This window comes from Malus sylvestris, chromosome 1 (genome assembly GCF_916048215.2).
Source record: "Malus sylvestris chromosome 1, drMalSylv7.2, whole genome shotgun sequence".
Classification (NCBI taxonomy): Eukaryota; Viridiplantae; Streptophyta; class Magnoliopsida; order Rosales; family Rosaceae; genus Malus; species Malus sylvestris.
The window spans coordinates 28,788,757-28,805,808 of NC_062260.1; the positions used below are offsets into that span (position 1 = coordinate 28,788,757).

The window sequence follows — 17,052 nt, forward strand, 5'->3', positions numbered from 1 at the left end:
ATTTTTCGATAAGTTTTTTCTTGGTTGCATCGATGGATAGCTCGTGAGAGACAGGTGATGATATTTTTCCCAACATTTTTGTATTGTGGGTTATGTTGCAAAGGTGGTTGTTTGTTTTTTGAGATTGGTCGTGTTTTCAGGTGGATGGGTTTTTGAAAATAGGAACAAAGTTTGGTGATTTCGCGTAGAGATTCACCCACCTCCCACTTCAATTTTTTGGGAGGTCAACGTCAACTTGCAAGCACAAGATCATCGCCAAGCAATGTTTTTTTGGGGTTGAATCTACGAAGAAAATGATTAGGCACGGAGAAAATTTTGTGTCCAGCAGTCGAATCACGTGTTTGCTTGTATACAGAGTTCCATGCATTACAATATCAGAACTCTCTAGTCCCACCTTGTGAGAAAGATGGCTTGCGCGGCCACCCGTACTGGCGTACGCAACTTCTTTCTTCCACAAAGCTTTGGTGGTTATGGTGTTTCAACAAAGACATGGATCCGGAAGAGTTTTGTTCCAAGACTAGAGGAAATGTTACTAAAATTGGACACTAAAAGGGTTCGACAGCTGCAGCTTATGTTATGTTTGTGGTCCATCCCTATCCCATGTTTTTGGAAGTCAAAATTTGGAACACACTTTAGACTTTACTTGTTCAGTTTGCATGGAGTTGTATAAGAAACTGGAAATGAATAGTTAGGAGTGGTAGGTAAGAACTAGGAGGGTTGCAACAGGACGACAGCGGCCGGAGCAATGAGGTGGTCACATGGCGGCGCGATCTCTCCTCCAATTTTAAGATGGGATCTGATTTTATTTGGATGAGTGGCATGTAAAGTTGTGAACTATGGGCGGCCGTCAGCGGACCCGCCTTAACGAGGGTCGTCGTCCTTGCATTGGTAGGGTTGTCATACAAGAGAGTTCTCTTGCAAAAGTGAAACTAATATAAAGTCGGATGAGATTAAGATACAAAAAATTTGTTATTCCATAAAATTGGTCAAATCACTCACGTTGTTAGGCAGTCTGATCGAAGATTTTCTCGTAGTGGAGAAACCTATTGGTACTATTAGGAAGATTTTCCGGTTGAGGAGAGAACCCAATTGGTAGAAGTTGAATCTGGAAATGACGAACGATGGAACATAAGCATAGCTTAAGTGTTTAAAAAGTTATTGGCGAATCGATCGAAGACGGGCAGAGAAATCCTCTCGCACGTTCTATTTTGTTTTCTGTGTTCTATATGGTTGAGTTTCGCACTTCTTGGTTGGATTTTGTGCTTGATGGAGAAGTTTTTGATAATTTACGTATTTTGTTAGGATACATATTTGATTTCCTTACCTATTAGGATTTTAAATTTACTTCCAATTAGGATTAAAATTCTCATTGCTCATTTTAATTTAAGTCCTATGCACTATACATAGGACCTTAAGATTAGTTTATATAGTTGCCGTCACCATTTGTGTAGAGAGTTTTCTCTTTTTCGGTTTTGGGGTGGAGTTCACTACTTGAAATTATGAGTATGTAGCAAATTTGTGGCTTATTTGAGTGGCAGATTAGTGAAAGCCAATTTGTGAGTTAGAGAGTTAGAGAATAATTTGGAAGAATCTTCTTCTTTTGTTATGGGATCTGTACTCGTTTGGTTTAGAATCGTCGGGTCAATCAAACTGTATGACTCAAGCCCCATTTTGAGATTGTCTTTTCGTCATGTTATTCTTTGGTTTAAAATATTATTTGAATGCGAGACATAGTAGGTTGAAGAGAAAGACTCTATCCACCGTAACAATCCATCACTAGTAAATATACAAAAGAAAACTAAAATTAAACCGGAAACTGCTTTGGTTCTATACATAATCCCATCAAATTACTTCAATAGTTAATAATTTATTCAATGGTAAATACTTATATAAGGGGGAAAAAAACATGAAACCAACCAAACTGGATTGTGTTCTCACAAGCAAATAACATGAACAAGAAAAGATTACAGCAGTGGAAGAGAGGGACTAGAAAAGATTGCCATTTTATAACATGTAACATGAACAAGTACAACTGTTTGCTTCCCCGGCCCGATTATTCCACATACATACGTATTTACATCCGTTCGTAGATTGGCCGTGTACATACGTAGATCTAGAGAAGAGGTTGTTATTACAGCAGATGATATAAGAGATCAAACACTTAGCAGAGGAGGATTTTAGGGGGTCTAGTTTATTGATGAGCAATACCTAAACTGACTACACTACTACTACTACTGATCTCATCTCTTTCATCACATCATCATTTGACCTGGCTACTTCATTTCTACGTTCATTATTTTATCATATGTATAAGTTAACAGTTATAGCCTCTTGGCATACGATTCTTCGGTCCTTGCAAATCTTCCCCGGATCCTTGGCTGGTTGTCTGCAAGAGCCTTCCTGCATGCGTACTGAAACGAAAGCATTTAATCAGTTTCCCACCTACTGCAACGTATCCGCTCAAGGGCCGAATCCAGTAAATTGGAAGTATATAAGAAAGTGCTTCAATCGACACGAGATGCTATAACAGTTAAAGTATGGATATGCAGCTCTTTTTAATCTAAGCTATTAAACGGGACTGAAAATCATCCACTCATATAAAGCAAACAACCAACCCTGTTTCAACAGCCTCGAGTGTTTAATCACAAAGGTCAATCAGAAAAGGTGAAATGTTTGTAAGATCATTGTCAAATGCTGCAAATGTTGCTTCAGTAGGCTCTATATCTCACTCTGTTATGATTCCATTCAATTATTTATTCAGTATTATAATTATAGTAGTGAGTCCATAGAAACAATGTTGATCAGGATTTTACCTTGATTTTCCTGCCGAAGTTCCTCTTTGTCTTCTTGTTGCGGTACCTTGAAAGCTTTTCCCTGCGTTCCTCACTGCTGTAGTTGCTGGTAACTATGGGCCGCTCTAGGGAGGACTGGATGAGGCTTGTGTTACTGTTACCGAGAGTCTGTCATAAAAACTCAGTATCAATGACCTAGTCCCATCCTGTGGAAATGGCCAGACATGTCTAAACATTTCTCAGTCCAGCAGTCTTTGTTACAAAGCCAATAATTGCATATAGCCAATCATCACTTATTGATTAATTCAAATAAATGAATTATCAATCGGTCTAAAAAACTCCCAGATTTGTAGACATGGGGTCAAGAGATTCACAGACATCGGTTGCACAAATGCATCAATCTCTCAGCTGGAAAATGTTTGATAAGTTCTCTTAGGAATTGCATTGTTTAATAGACCGAAGAACGGTAAGGAATGGGGTTATAGACGGTCTAAAGGCTATGAGAGAAGGATTTAAGTCTTTGTTTGTATGACCTTTTAATTCATAACCTCTTCTCAACCGAATCGTTGTTGTGTAGATAGGTAATATTTTAGTTCTTGTAAGAATATGAATACTTTCAAACCTAAGATATATAGCATAAAATAACTAAACTAACTATATCTGACCTTAATATCACCTTCACTGTATGCTCGACGAATCCCATAAGCACTCAACATTCCAGGAAAATCCAGAAAACTTGCCTTCGTTGAAGTTCCATGCATCCAGTCCATCGAGGTTAAACATCCTGAGCTCCCACTTTTCTGGAATGACACGTCGCGAAGCGGTTTGTTCTCCTGAATATGATTTCCATCCACCGTCGAAACAGAAATTTTGATATCTACGGCCTCAGAAAGTGGTGCTCCTATCGCGTCTTTCCCTAAGAGATCCTTGTCATAGAAGACATCATTCAAAAGCTGCTCGCTTTGAAGTGATTCAAGGTCTGCAACCTTGAGTCCTTGAGAGGAGGTGACATCTTCGCCGCTAGATATCATTGAAATGGCTGCTGTCATGGGATCAAGGCCAATGGCCGGTTCTTCGATGATAGGCTCTGGAGCTTTGAACAGATCCCATTCTCCTCCCAGGTCATATTCCGAGATCATCGAGGCCTCGGAGAAGCAATTCTGCATTAGACAAAGAAAGAACTGAACTTCAGAACTAAACTAACATCAAAAGTGACTCTGGCAATACCTAAAATTTCAGACCAAAACAAAGAAAGAGGAAAAGTTTGCAAGCTCTCAACTTTATGAAACTCACTAATGGATGGGGACCAAAGCAATTACTACTGCTGAAAGTTCCATACAAATTTTACTGCAAAGTAATTCTTTTAACACATAAGTTACAGTTCCAGGAAGATTCAACTTTCTTTACTTTTTACCACAAAGGTGAAAAAAAAACAAAGTCAAGTCTTTTCCTTTTTAGCATTCAGATTGCATTTAGAGGAAAAGAAAGTTTTTTCCTTCTTTATCCAGCACATAAAGCAAAGTCCAGCTGTTCCATCGCATGCCCTGATGAAATAAAAACAAGACTGTACAGACCAAGATATTTTTATTTTCCTTTTCTTTTTCCATTTTTTTTTCTGGAAACACAGACACTGTTTTGGACTGAAATTTATGATTAAAATTTGACATTTGTGCCTTGTTTTGATTGTTACATCTTCCAACTTTACAATTAATTAGTCAGAGAAATTAACAATTTTCTCACTTTCCCACTTCCTAACTTGAATTAACCAAATTTGGCATTTTCCCACTGGTTTTCTCAGCAACCAAACAGGGAATTAGGTGAAAAATTAAACCAATGAACATAAATATATGCCAAAAACTTGAACTTTGAGCTTCTTTGGTTCTGACAAACAATGAATACATAAATAGTCCCCATTTTCTCGAGAAACAAGCAGAGGGTTGTTGATGGTATCATACAGAGTACACACTAAATCACAAGAGAGCAACCCAAATTCACAAACTATCTACTAATTCACCTAAAACCCATCTCAGAATAATCAATTCAATGCAGATCATGCAAATCTATGAGAAAAACCAAACAGGTGCATATATTTGTTTGTAGAGAGAGAGAGAGAGAGAGAGAGAGAGAGAGAGAATAAGGGTACCATTGAAGCATTTGACTTTTGGGTTCTGCAGAACTCATCCAGCTGCTGGAAATCTTGAGAAAAGTTCTGGAAATATGGGAACAAAAGCCCAGTTTCTGCATACATTCTCAAAAGAGAACCCAGAAAACAGAGCAAACAGAAATCACACTGAAATGACTGCAACAGAGCAGCCAAAAATTTCTAGAGAGAGAAAGAAGGAAGGAAAAATGAGTCTAGGTTGGTTTGGGTTTGGAGATTACAATTTATAAGTTGAGAAGGAGGAGAGAGAGAGAGAGTAGACAGAGAATTTATATAAATAATTATTGAGTGGGGGGAGTAGTAATATTGGCAGAGTGATGATAATATCATATAGTAAAGGACAAATTAAAGAAAAGGACACAATCATTTTTATAATGCAGTGTCCCCACGTCTTTTATCATGCTTCCTTTTTAATATTTATTTTTTACTATTTAAAATATTATTTCAATTGCAGATATATGCTATTTGTGTTTATTAATTTATCGCAATTTGCAAGAAATGCTATTTGTGTTTATTAATTTATCACAATTTGCAAGATATGCTATTTGTGTTTATTAATTTATTGCAATTTGCAAGAGAGTGAGGGTGAATTGCACCAGGCCAAAAAACTCTCTTGAGATGTTTGTGGACTTGACTGTTTGGTTGGAAGTTGGAAAGATCATCCTAATTAATTTCCCATTTGGCAATTTGGCAATCTCAACTTCAAGTTCATTGTATTTGGAGTTCACCGTAGAACTCAATGTAATTACATATCTTCTCCTTTTGTATAATTTTAGGTCAAGGTTGACTAATCAGGGTAATTATGATATCGGATGACGTGATCGAACATCCGTACGTATGTTGTAGGCTTGGCTTGTATTGTAGTCTATGTTTTACAATTCAACGACTTGCATCTAGCTAGCTATACACAAAGGCTATTTAGAGCAAAACGTAGTCTTTGGTTATGTTTTAGCCCTCTAAAATTAATATTTTAAAAATTATTAAGGGCTAAGTTTTTCCATCTTCAACCATAAAGGGCTATATTGATTTCACTTTAATTTTTATTACTTTTTAGAGCCAAACTTAGTCTGATTCTTTTAGCTCAATTCCCCTAAATGCTTTGATTGGAGACTAATTTTATCAATTTTAAGGTTGAATGTGACTTTATAACTCTTGGCTAGAGATAGCCAAAGTTACATAAAGCTATAGTGGATTAGTCCCCGCTCCCCAGTTATTAGCTACAAAATTTAATTAACTTTTCAAATCGTAGGTGGGAATCACTTGCCAAAAATGATATTGAGTTGGAGCTCCTTTTTTTGGTTTCCTTTTTCCTAATTAAGGTTGTATTTTATTTGCTTTGCTTTGTTTTTACAAGTCTTATGACAGACCAATATGCAAAATTAGCATTGTTGTGATTATGTTTCAAATGACACATCATCTCAAAGTTCTTGTTTTGTGAATGCCTTCAAGTTGTTTAACAATTTGAAAGGTCATATCAAAGTGCTTCTACTTTCCTTTATATTTGCTCATCAAACACTTGAAAAAAACTTTACATGTTTAATTATTTTTAAGGTAAATTGCACTTTTGGTTATGTGTTTTGCTTCGATTTCAACTTTGTTTATTGTGTTTTCTTCAGCAATTTTGGTTATGTGATTTGCTTTGATTTCATCTTTGTTCAATTTGGTAAAAACAATCCACTTGTTTTTTTTGTAAAAACTGTTGGGGGATTGAAAGACCACCTTACAGACTCTCTAAAACTAACTCTAATTTTGTGTTTATTTTATCGTTAAATATTAAAGTTATTATCATTTTTAAGGTTATAATTTTAAATGTATAAAATAAATCGATAGTCTAGGTACTATAATATATTCATGATGAATTTTTCATTTATTTAATACGTTTGAAGAATTAAATGATCTTCAATTCAATTTTTTATTTTTTTTTGTAGGATTGATCTTAATGAAGAGTAATAAATTAAATGGTTTCAATCATTCATTTTATTTAGTCAAGATATCTTATTTGCAAATGAAAGAATATGTACGTCATATTATCTTATTTTTAATCATTGACATATAGTTGATTACAAATTTTCCCGTAAATAAAACGAAAACAATATTATTTGAAAATACACAACAAAAGCCCATACACATGCAACCATATATTGTTGGATACACATAATGAGATATACAGTACACTTGTAGGTAAGGTTATGTGCTCGTTGCTCAACCATATGTAAGCTCATCAAAGTCACTATCGATCTGAGATAGATTGAAAATAGTTCACTAAATTTGGATCGACGAAAAGTTTGAAAGAAAGAGTAGTCGCTTGAGCTAACAATAAATATATATAATAGAAAGGTCGTCTTGGGATTAGCTAGTGTCACACAATCGACTAGTTTTGCCTGTAATTATTGACATTTGATTTAGATATGTGCGAGGACAGAATATAATACTGTTGTAAAAACACAAATATCAGCACTAGCTTATCAATCCAGGATGTTATCATAATGGGTTGAAAAATAGGGAAAGAGGACAACCAATTTTACGTTGAATAATACTATATAGATCAACTTTTTAGATTATATTTGCAAACTATATAATGTATCACTAATAGGAAATAAGTATGTTAATCAACAAATAAATAATAATGCAATCATAAAAAACCACATCATATAGTTTACTAAATATGATTTAAATAGATGGTCTCCTTAGCATTACACTTTCCATGTTTTATGCATATATTGTATCGACTGTGAGGTGAGAGATTTGGTTTTAAGCCACACAATAAGTTAGTCATAATAGTCTGATATTGAACTCATCATTCACTAGAGTCAAATTTAAAATTTCCCACTTATAAATAAAAAAGAATATCATTAAATTGTAGTCAATGCCAAACAAGTTAAGTATAGTAGTTCCATCATATCTTATTAGTGTAAGACTATAAGTTTTGTTTTGATTTTTGTTTATATATACAAAATAAAAAGTTACTCTCGAGCATGACAAATTGAAGGAGTATGTCTATATACATCCAAGCATAAAATATGTCATCTAATATTGAAGCCAACAGTCATCGGAAAATATATAAACTGTTAGGAAAATGACTTATTAGCTGTAAAACTAAAAGGTTTGAAGATAGATTCTGCATGTCCTCCAATTTGATCAAATATTCAAATTCTCCTTCGATCGACGTAGAGACTTCTATTCGTTCACACTGCAATTTGGAATTAAGGGGAAAAATCATGTTAAAGAGTCAAATGAAATTTAGTCCTTTCCTCAAATCCAAAGCATAAAGAATAAGCCTGCTGTATGAAATGAAAATGCAGAATTAACATTAGAACAAAGTAAATTACCATCCTTATAATTAGGATGGGTGGTAGCAAATGTCTTTGAATTTTACCTCATGTTTAGTTTTCGTCTTTGAATTCTTATATTAGTTTCTTCCGTCCTTCAACTTAATTTTGCGTTGCATAAGTGGTCATTCCGTTAAATCTAATCTTCTTTTCCGTAAAATTTAAGGGTATAGTGATATTTTCATACATAAAAAACTAATTTATTTAAAAATGAGAAGAGCTTTTGGCTCCTTAAAATTAAGGAGGAGTTCCTCCTCAAAATACTTCGTGACATATTCACAAAATTTCGTGATTATAATCGGTGTCGTTAATATTATAAATCACTATGTAAAGATCATATTTGCAAAACATCAGTTAAAACTAATTAAGATCGTTTAGTCAATCATTAAGGAGTTATGTCATAATAAGCACGAAATAATTATGTGAATAGGTCACGAGGTATTTTAAGGAGGGTTACTCCTCAATTCTTGAGGAGCCACGTGTTTCTCTTAAAAAATTATTTTCTTATTTGGATGAAATTCCTATTTTATCCCTCAACTTAATAGAAATATTGTTGGAGTTAATGAAAATAACTATTAGTGCAACAAATGACATAATTCGAAGATGGAAGAAACTATTAGTAGAGTTCAAAAATGAAAACTAAACCTGTGGTATAGATTAGGAACCTTTACTACAAACAGCCTTATAATTATTTGAATAGTTGTTTTCTGGTGGGAAAAAGGAAAATCCTGATTACTTTATAGAGAGGATTGTTCTTCTTGACAAGTATACATTGATGATTTCTTTATTAACAAAGTGGTACTTCACTTGCGGTCCCAAGCACTTTTAGTATGAGAAATTTTGTCATGATACCGATTTATATACGACCTTGTGCCTATAACACACATGATACATATAAGTATATTGATGTAAGTTATAGGCATAAAGTTGTATATAAGTTTTGTTCATGAGATCGATGAAAAGGAAACCCTACTTTTGATTAGCTGTAATTAACAATGCCTGGGCAAAAAAGAAATATATGGATATAGTGACGTATATAGGCATAGCATGTAGCTTCTAGTTTTATCAAACTGGAACTGAAGTGTGTTGTTATTAAAAGGAAGTGGGAAAGTGAAACCCAAATAGGAATAGGAATAACCCACTAAAAAATGGAATTTCTTTTTCAGACGTGTAGCTTTAAATAATTGTTCAGTCAAATAGCTTTCAAGTTTGAAATAAAATTCCATGTGACAAATATGGAGTCGGGCTGTAAAGTTAGAAAAGTAAGAAGCAGCTTCTACGAAAGTGCTTAATTATAGGGGAATTTCAACCAAGGAATGTACATAAAACCTTAACTCTCCCACATTGGGAAAAAAAGAAAATGTAAAAGGGAAGCTCTCTCAAGCCATATATAAATTAACTTACCATAGCTGGCAAGGAACCTCCTTAACAAAAGGCTTTAAGGTGCTCACACTTTGCTAGCTAGCTCATTCCTTTGCATGTCCATGTCATGGGAGATAGATAGATTGCATGAATCGCTCGCTTCCATTTGGCGCTTTTGGATCGGTACACTTGGCAGCTGAAATTTGGTAGTGGACACACTTTAGCAGACAAAGAATGAAATAATGTCTTTGGCTTTGCCAGTTATCACGGGAAATGATTGTACATATGGCTGCGCAACACATACATATTTATGGGTCGGCTAGTTTTTTTCATGTTTTTATTTATTGTTATATAGCATAAGTCAAGTATATATGAAGACACGAACTCTGCAAGTGCTGACGTTGACTTGAGAGGAAAGAGAGGTGAAGTGAACTTAGTCATTTTGTATTAGCATCTTTAAGCTACACGACTCTATTTTCTGAAGACACTAATTATTCCTCTTTCTCAAAACCCTAATTATTCCCCTTTCTCGGGAAACAAGAGGTGCGCTTGAGAATCTATACTTTGGGTTCCATTTCTGTTAATCTGATTCAAATCACATTGCTAAATAGCAAATGGTACAAGCTTTAGATGAATATATAGGTGCTCATGAAAGTCAACTGATCGTGAATCCTTACATTTCACTTCATCATGCTGATGCATGCATGCATGCTGCAAGAAAAAAAAGTAGTAAAAATTGAGAGAAGTATTTAAAACTGAAATAGGATTCAAAAAATAAAAAATAAATAAGAGCATGTAAAATGAGAAAATTTGTGTGCGAAAATTATTTTTCAAAACTGAAATAGGATTCAACCTCCTCTAGTGATTTATAAGTTTTGAGGTGAAATCGTAGTGGTCAAAATTACAAGTATAAATAGAAGAGATGAATGGGGATTTTTAAAACTGCAGGAGAGGAAACAATTACAGACCTACAAATTAGACAGTAAATGCGACAAAATCTTCTCATTGCAATTACTAAATATTTGGCAGAATTAGGGTTTTGTAAGTTTTGAGTTGAAATTTGTGCATGGTGCATGGTAGAAAATTGCGAGGCGAAGGTGCGAATATGGAAAGAGATGGGTGGGAGGGGTTGGTGAAAAACACAGTTGGAGAGGAATATTGTCTGGTACCTAATGGAATTTTGTCTTCCTTCACCAATTGCAATTGTAATTGCTTTGGTATCAATGGGGTCCTCACTCCTCACTCGAAGGCGCTTTTTGGATTCTTTTGGATGTAAACCCTGAAGTGATATGTCTGTTTGTTGTGAAGAGTTCCTGAAGAGAAAAAGAGAGGAAGGAAGGATATATCGAGCCAAATGGTGCTTTAGATTTTGGCCCTTACAATTCATGATTCCTAGATAAAAACTCATTTACATATAAACGTTTAATAAAGTTCAAATTTAAAATTTGTAGCCACATCGGAACACTATTGACTTACTAATACAATTTATTTACATCCAGGCCACTTTCCCAAATCCCTAAATTTATTCCAAATTAAAAGTTGTAGAAAAAGTGAAATAAAATATATAAATTGTTGTATTGCATTAATTGTATCCATATCATACCAAAAATTTTCCTTTTTGTGATATATATATATATATTGCATTAATTGGGAAGTAAATTAATTTGTTCCAATTATTAAATAAAATTATACTAAATCCGTATTATATATTTTGAATCAAATAACACTTCTCTAACTTGTAGGTAAATTATTTTTCATGTATTATTACATATATTAGGCACGTTTATTGTTACATATTTTGTAGGTAGGTAAATTAATTTGTTCCAATTATATAAACAAATATATATACTACACCTAGATTATATATATATATATATATATATATATATATATTAGAGAAAACCTAGATTATATATTTTTAATCAAATAACATTTTTGTATACATGGTAGGTAAATTAGTTTTCATGTATTATTACATATATTAGCCTATTAGGGACGTTTTTTGGTAAAAATATATATAAAGTAATATGTATATGATTGTTTGTAGGGAAAAGATAAAACCAAAAGCATGATCCAATTCCTAAGTTCATGCAATATTTTGTTGTTGGTATACAATATTTTGCATCATTGGAAATGAACATTTCAAATAGTAGGTGGGTAAATTAATATGGTCTAATTATATAAATACACACACACATGTATATATATTTATACACATTTTGAATCAAATAACATTTTTGTACATGGTAAGTAAATTTTTTTTTATGTATTATTACATATATTAGGTTTTTTTTTGTATAAATATATATATGAACTCATAATGCCAGATACATAGAATTAAGCCAACAATTCTCATATTTGATATTAATATGCAATGAATTTTTTAACATTAATGTCTTATTTTTCTTTTTGAAAAATCATTAACTTTCTCTTTACAATCTGCATAGAATTAATTGCGCAATCAAATATGCAATAGGGGTATTTTAGGCATCTAAAAATGTAAAATGTGTAAAGTAATATGTAATTAATGAATTCACTTAGGTGGATCCTAGTCACTGGGTTTTTTTTTTAGTAAAAAACTTATAACGGGTTTTATATGGAAAAAAATTAAATTTGAAGGATTAAAGTCATATTTTCAGTAAAAATATAATCTCTTTAAATTGTCATCAAATGGATGTCCTAATCAAATACTCAAATTCGGATGTGAAAGGCAGATCACGCGGATTTGTGTACCTCACTTCATGAATGTAGTAAGTCTTCAGTCAGTATAACAAAGGAAAAAAAGTGTTGCAACTTGGCAGCGTAGTCGTATTTGGTTTCATTTTGGTTTAGCAGATAAAGCCGAACAATTGGACTTCGGCATGCAGTGTAGCAACTTGCCTCTGATTTAGTTAATCTTTACTCTTAATTACGAGAGATTCTGCTTTGTAATCATATGTGTTTTCACATATTTTTATGTGAGTAGAAGAAGAAGATGACATGATGAAAGGATTTGGAGGCGTTGGTGAGGGACAAGGATTGTCTGCCCTCCTAGTTGTGGTGCCCTTCCATGCCCTCCTATTTTGTGCGGTCACGGTTAAGCCACGTCAATATTTTATATTTTTATTGTTTTTTGTCTTATTATCTCATTAAAAAATTAATATAAAATATTAACGTGGCTTAACCGTGACCGCACAAAATAGGAGGGCATGGAAGGGCACCACAACTAGGAGGGCAGACAATCCTTATCCGTTGGTGAGACAAACCCTAGAGCCTAGTTAGGCGGGTACCATGTAGAAATATTATTTCTGGATTGAGCGTACAATGTTTACATTATATAGGATATTACATGACCTATATGTGGTAGGAATCTAAATTATAATTACAATTGAGTTAACCTATAGTATAAGGAAACATAACTCAACGACAAGAATCCGGAGATGATCGTTGAACTTTAACATATTCATATAATTAAGATGATGAAGGTATTCGTACCGACATTCAAGATTTTCTCAATATATACTACTAGCTAGCTAGTTTAAGAGTTGTATACAATACTAACTTTTAAATTTTCTTAAATGTCTACGTCAATGTGCAATATTAGTAATTTGTAATTGGTCATAATACTGCAAGTGATAGGACCATCGTCCAATACAAGCATAAGTGAGTCAGTGGAAAACAAAGTTAAGTGATATGTACATATCATATATGTTTTTTTGCTTTGGACATATCATTTCATATTTTATCATGTAATTTTGTTTGGTTTCCGCTCGTTGAAAACAAACACTCTTTTCCAATTGCAAATTAACTTGCAATGGTACGTTTTGAATTTTTTCTTTTTTACTCGCTAATATTATTAATTGGATTTTCTTTTTGGTCTCATCGCTAGCTTCCATTGTATAATTGTGTTCACGCATCCTTTTCTCTTATTTTTCCAGCACGATTAGTACGTAGAATGCCTTGGATGGATCATGGATGCTAGGGCATTGAGAAGGAGGGACAATCTGAAAGAGCAAAAAGAGGGGAGATGCACTAGTAAATGTGACCTTTATTATGTTGAATTAATTCTCTCAAATTTTGGAAGGTGTGGTAGATGTACGGTCACTTTCATAAGTTTTCTTTTCGAATAATATTTGCATCCTTCATGTGGGGATGCACATATCTTCTCGATTTGTGTATAACCTATTTTAATTGAATAAACTCAACGATCGGAACTGTTCAATTTATCAATCTTCATTTGAATGTGACTCTTACAAAAAAATCATTTAAATAGGAGATCGTTTTATTATCTAAACATATCAAGTAAATGAACGGGTCATCATGAATATGTTGCTTGGTACCTACATCGTCGCTCTGTACACTTCAATGATCGAAATAATTTTTTATAGGAGTGATCTTCAAATGAAGATTAAGAAATTGAAGAGTTCCAATTATGAAATTTGTACAGTCAATATACATTATTTGTAAGGGAGAATGAGCTCGTCCCCAAGAGAGAATGGAAGTATTATATTTATTTTTTTCTTGCTAATGAAAATTAAACTAAACTGCATAGTATAACTTGGAAGATAATAAAATCTGTCCAGGTCCACACTCAGAAAATCATTCCAAAATAGAGGAAAATTATGCATATTCCCGCTCATTTGACTTTATTATTTCCTAGTATACATATTTGTGGTGCTCAGTTACTAACATGTCAAGGTCGCTTGGTTGGGGAGGGTTACATCCTGCATATAATATAATATTCAGTTTCATATTGCTTTTGTAATTATGTCAAAACTGTAAAAGCCTTTTAAACATTGGAAGCTAGGACCCAACTTTTTTCAGACAGGTAGTAGATAGTTTTCGGGAGATATTCCATATTTCACTCGATGAGTGAAACACTCATTTGGAGATATGTATCGATCCGGATTACATCTATAATTTTTCAAAATTATGTATAAGATACTTTGAAGCATTATAAGGTTTTGGTGAATTTTGATCAAATTTTTAGAAACTGTATGTGTGATCAGTTCATATCACTGTCACCAATAATGGGTTTCAATTTGGGTTACAATTCAGACTACCTCCTCACTTTCAGAAAAAGTAGCACCATTCCATGTGTAGGACACGTTGTCTTACTCGAATTATTTGCAGTACAAGTTCCCTTATACTACATATAAAAACAACCCTAATAGGGTTCGTGACCACCCCACTTGCAGAAGAAGATACTAAAACCTAACAACCAAGCAGAGACTGAACAAGAAATTTCTTCTGGTGGGAGCAACTCGGAAAACAACTAAGAAATCCTTATTATAGTATGGCTTAAACCCACTAGATAATACCAATGATTTCAAATGATGATGAATCACGTTTCCAATATTACAAAAATTTCAATGTAGTAGTGGAAAGTGCAAAGTGATGAGAAAAACATAATAAATGAGAGGCGGGAATGGAGTTTTTCGATTTGAATGACAGAACTTCTTCAAAGATAATGCACATATGTAACTATAGTATGCAGCTTAATAAACGAATTAATTCAGTGAGGGCATCTACCCCCAGTAGGCCTTCGTTGGATCCATGACAACCAGGCATGCGAGGGAATGCAATACATCATCTACCATCCATACATGCATGCCATATTGTTATTATGTAAGAGAGTTTAGAAAATTAACTATATATATGTAGTTTTGACCTAATTCCCTCCCATTGACATGTTGTCCTATGCGATCGAGAGAGATAAGGTGTCAGTTCGCATTATTGAGCCATTTGGAGTTTTATGCAAAGTTACATGTGTCTTGTTCCACTTGTGGAATATCTAACAGTTCGTGTATGAAAATAACTTGAGTTTTTGGAAGAAGAACAAAATGTTTTTTTTTTTTCGTTTTGGTAATCGAACAAAATGGTTTTTGGACTTAAAAAAAAGGCTAAAATAATCATAAGTTAATTTCAATTGTTTGAATATTGATCAAATATTTAACGATATAGCGATTAAAGATTGACAATATATATCGATCAAACATGGACAAGATGGTCATCAGATATTGACGACATATTGAAAAACTAGTTATTTTAGCAATTGGGATTTGAAAAATAATGATCATTTTGACCAATTTTTCAAACAAACAAGAAAGGTTATACGGGTTTTCTTTTCTTCTAATATGTTATTTTATTAAGAGGTTATTTGAAATAACCATTCCGTTTTTAGTTTTCACTTTTTTTGAAAATTGAAAATCAAAAAGTAAAAATTCAAGGCCAATATTTGCATACTTGAGAAAGCAGTTCCGTTTTCATTTTTTTGAAAACCGTAAACTTGAAAGTAGTTACCAAACAGGATTTCAGTTTTTAAAGTGAAAACTGAAAACGAAATGGCTATCAAATGACCCCTAAAGAAATGCTCCTTTATGGCCAATTTTAAGATAAAATATACAATTGTTTGAGTTTTAACGAGACTAGTTTGAACGCATAAACAAATAATGAACTTTCTATTCTTGTTTTCTCCTTCACATGCGTATGCATCTTGAGCAGTAAAGGATGCCCTCGCTAGCTACTTTCACAAAAAATGTATCTGTTAGTTCAATAACTAGGATCGGATCAAACTATAAATTGTAGTCATGAAACTGTTTCTAATACCCTAGCATCACGCTTTGACTCATTGACCAAAACCCTACCATCCAAACTAGTCTAAATGCTAATTAATCTAGAAGTAAATCGATTGTCTCTTGCCTGCGAAACTGTTGGAAGAGTAAGAATGCATCGCTTTCGGATCATTTTGATTTTTCAACTAAAAGGGTTAAATATGGGCAGCTTAAAGAAAGAAGCCTCAACGTATCCCAACGCACATAAACTAAACAAAGATTGGGCAGCTTGATTAAATCCCGTTTTTCTTATTCTTTTAAGGGAACGAGTCGGCCGAAAACGACTGCCACTAGCCCCGGCCATCACACTAGCAAAACAATCAAAATCCTGTGTTTGCAAATGGGAATAATAATAAACCAAATGATAGTGGCATTAACCCTAATTAAACCAATTTAGAATTGTAACACGATCTGTAATGCCTATCTTCGATATTAACAAAGGCGCAGGGTAGCAATTTAGGGTTTTAAGTGATAGAGAGATTAACTATTCCGATAACTAGTAACGCGTAAATCATGTCAAACAACGATGAGACAAAGCATGCATCGTAGTCCAAAGAAAAGATGCACAACCCTACAGAAAGAGAGGATCATTTAAATGTGATTACAGCGAGGAACAAATCCTGAGTGAGTGAGTGAATCTGCCTCCCAAATCCAAAAGGGAATCGGGTTTGTTCTGGAATAGCGGATAAAACAAGGGGTCCTTTTCTAGGGCTATAGGGTTATGTGACTTCCCTCCCTCCCTCACAACAGGACAATTTGTGGGGGGATCCCACTACCTTTTTAAGGAAAGCGGCAGCCGAGGATGACCCAACTGG

General features: G+C 33.8%; 1 protein-coding gene across 3 annotated transcripts; it reads right to left on the minus strand.

Moving 5' to 3' along the window:
• Positions 1-1,987: 1,987 nt before the first annotated feature.
• LOC126624387 (zinc finger protein CONSTANS-LIKE 4) lies at positions 1,988-5,210 on the minus strand. 3 transcript variants are annotated; one of them, XR_007624097.1, is made up of 4 exons: positions 4,936-5,210; positions 3,458-3,952; positions 2,814-2,998; positions 1,988-2,411 (listed from the first exon to the last, which is right to left on the minus strand). XR_007624097.1 is itself a non-coding variant. In XM_050293451.1 (4 exons), exons 1-4 carry the CDS (start codon positions 5,038-5,040, stop codon positions 2,322-2,324), a joined length of 762 nt encoding a protein of 253 aa, XP_050149408.1. In that variant the 5' UTR covers positions 5,041-5,205; the 3' UTR covers positions 1,988-2,321. The 3 variants fall into 3 exon arrangements, 2 of the variants coding, with proteins under 2 accessions (XP_050149408.1, XP_050149405.1); XM_050293451.1 differs by having other exon boundaries at positions 2,814-2,960; positions 3,533-3,952; positions 4,936-5,205; XM_050293448.1 differs by having other exon boundaries at positions 2,814-2,960; positions 4,936-5,202.
• Between the last annotated feature and the right edge of the window lie 11,842 nt (positions 5,211-17,052).

Excerpts from the sequence above, each read along its gene's own strand:
- LOC126624387 (XM_050293448.1), bottom strand. The coding sequence starts at position 5,040 with ATGTATGCAGAAACTGGGCTTTTGTTCCCATATTTCCAGAACTTTTCT. Across the intron at positions 3,953-4,935 it reads AAAAGTCAAATGCTTCAATG|AATTGCTTCTCCGAGGCCTC; the intron begins GTACCCTTATTC and ends TGTCTAATGCAG. Across the intron at positions 2,961-3,457 it reads ACAGTGAAGGTGATATTAAG|ACTCTCGGTAACAGTAACAC; the intron begins GTCAGATATAGT and ends TTTTTATGACAG.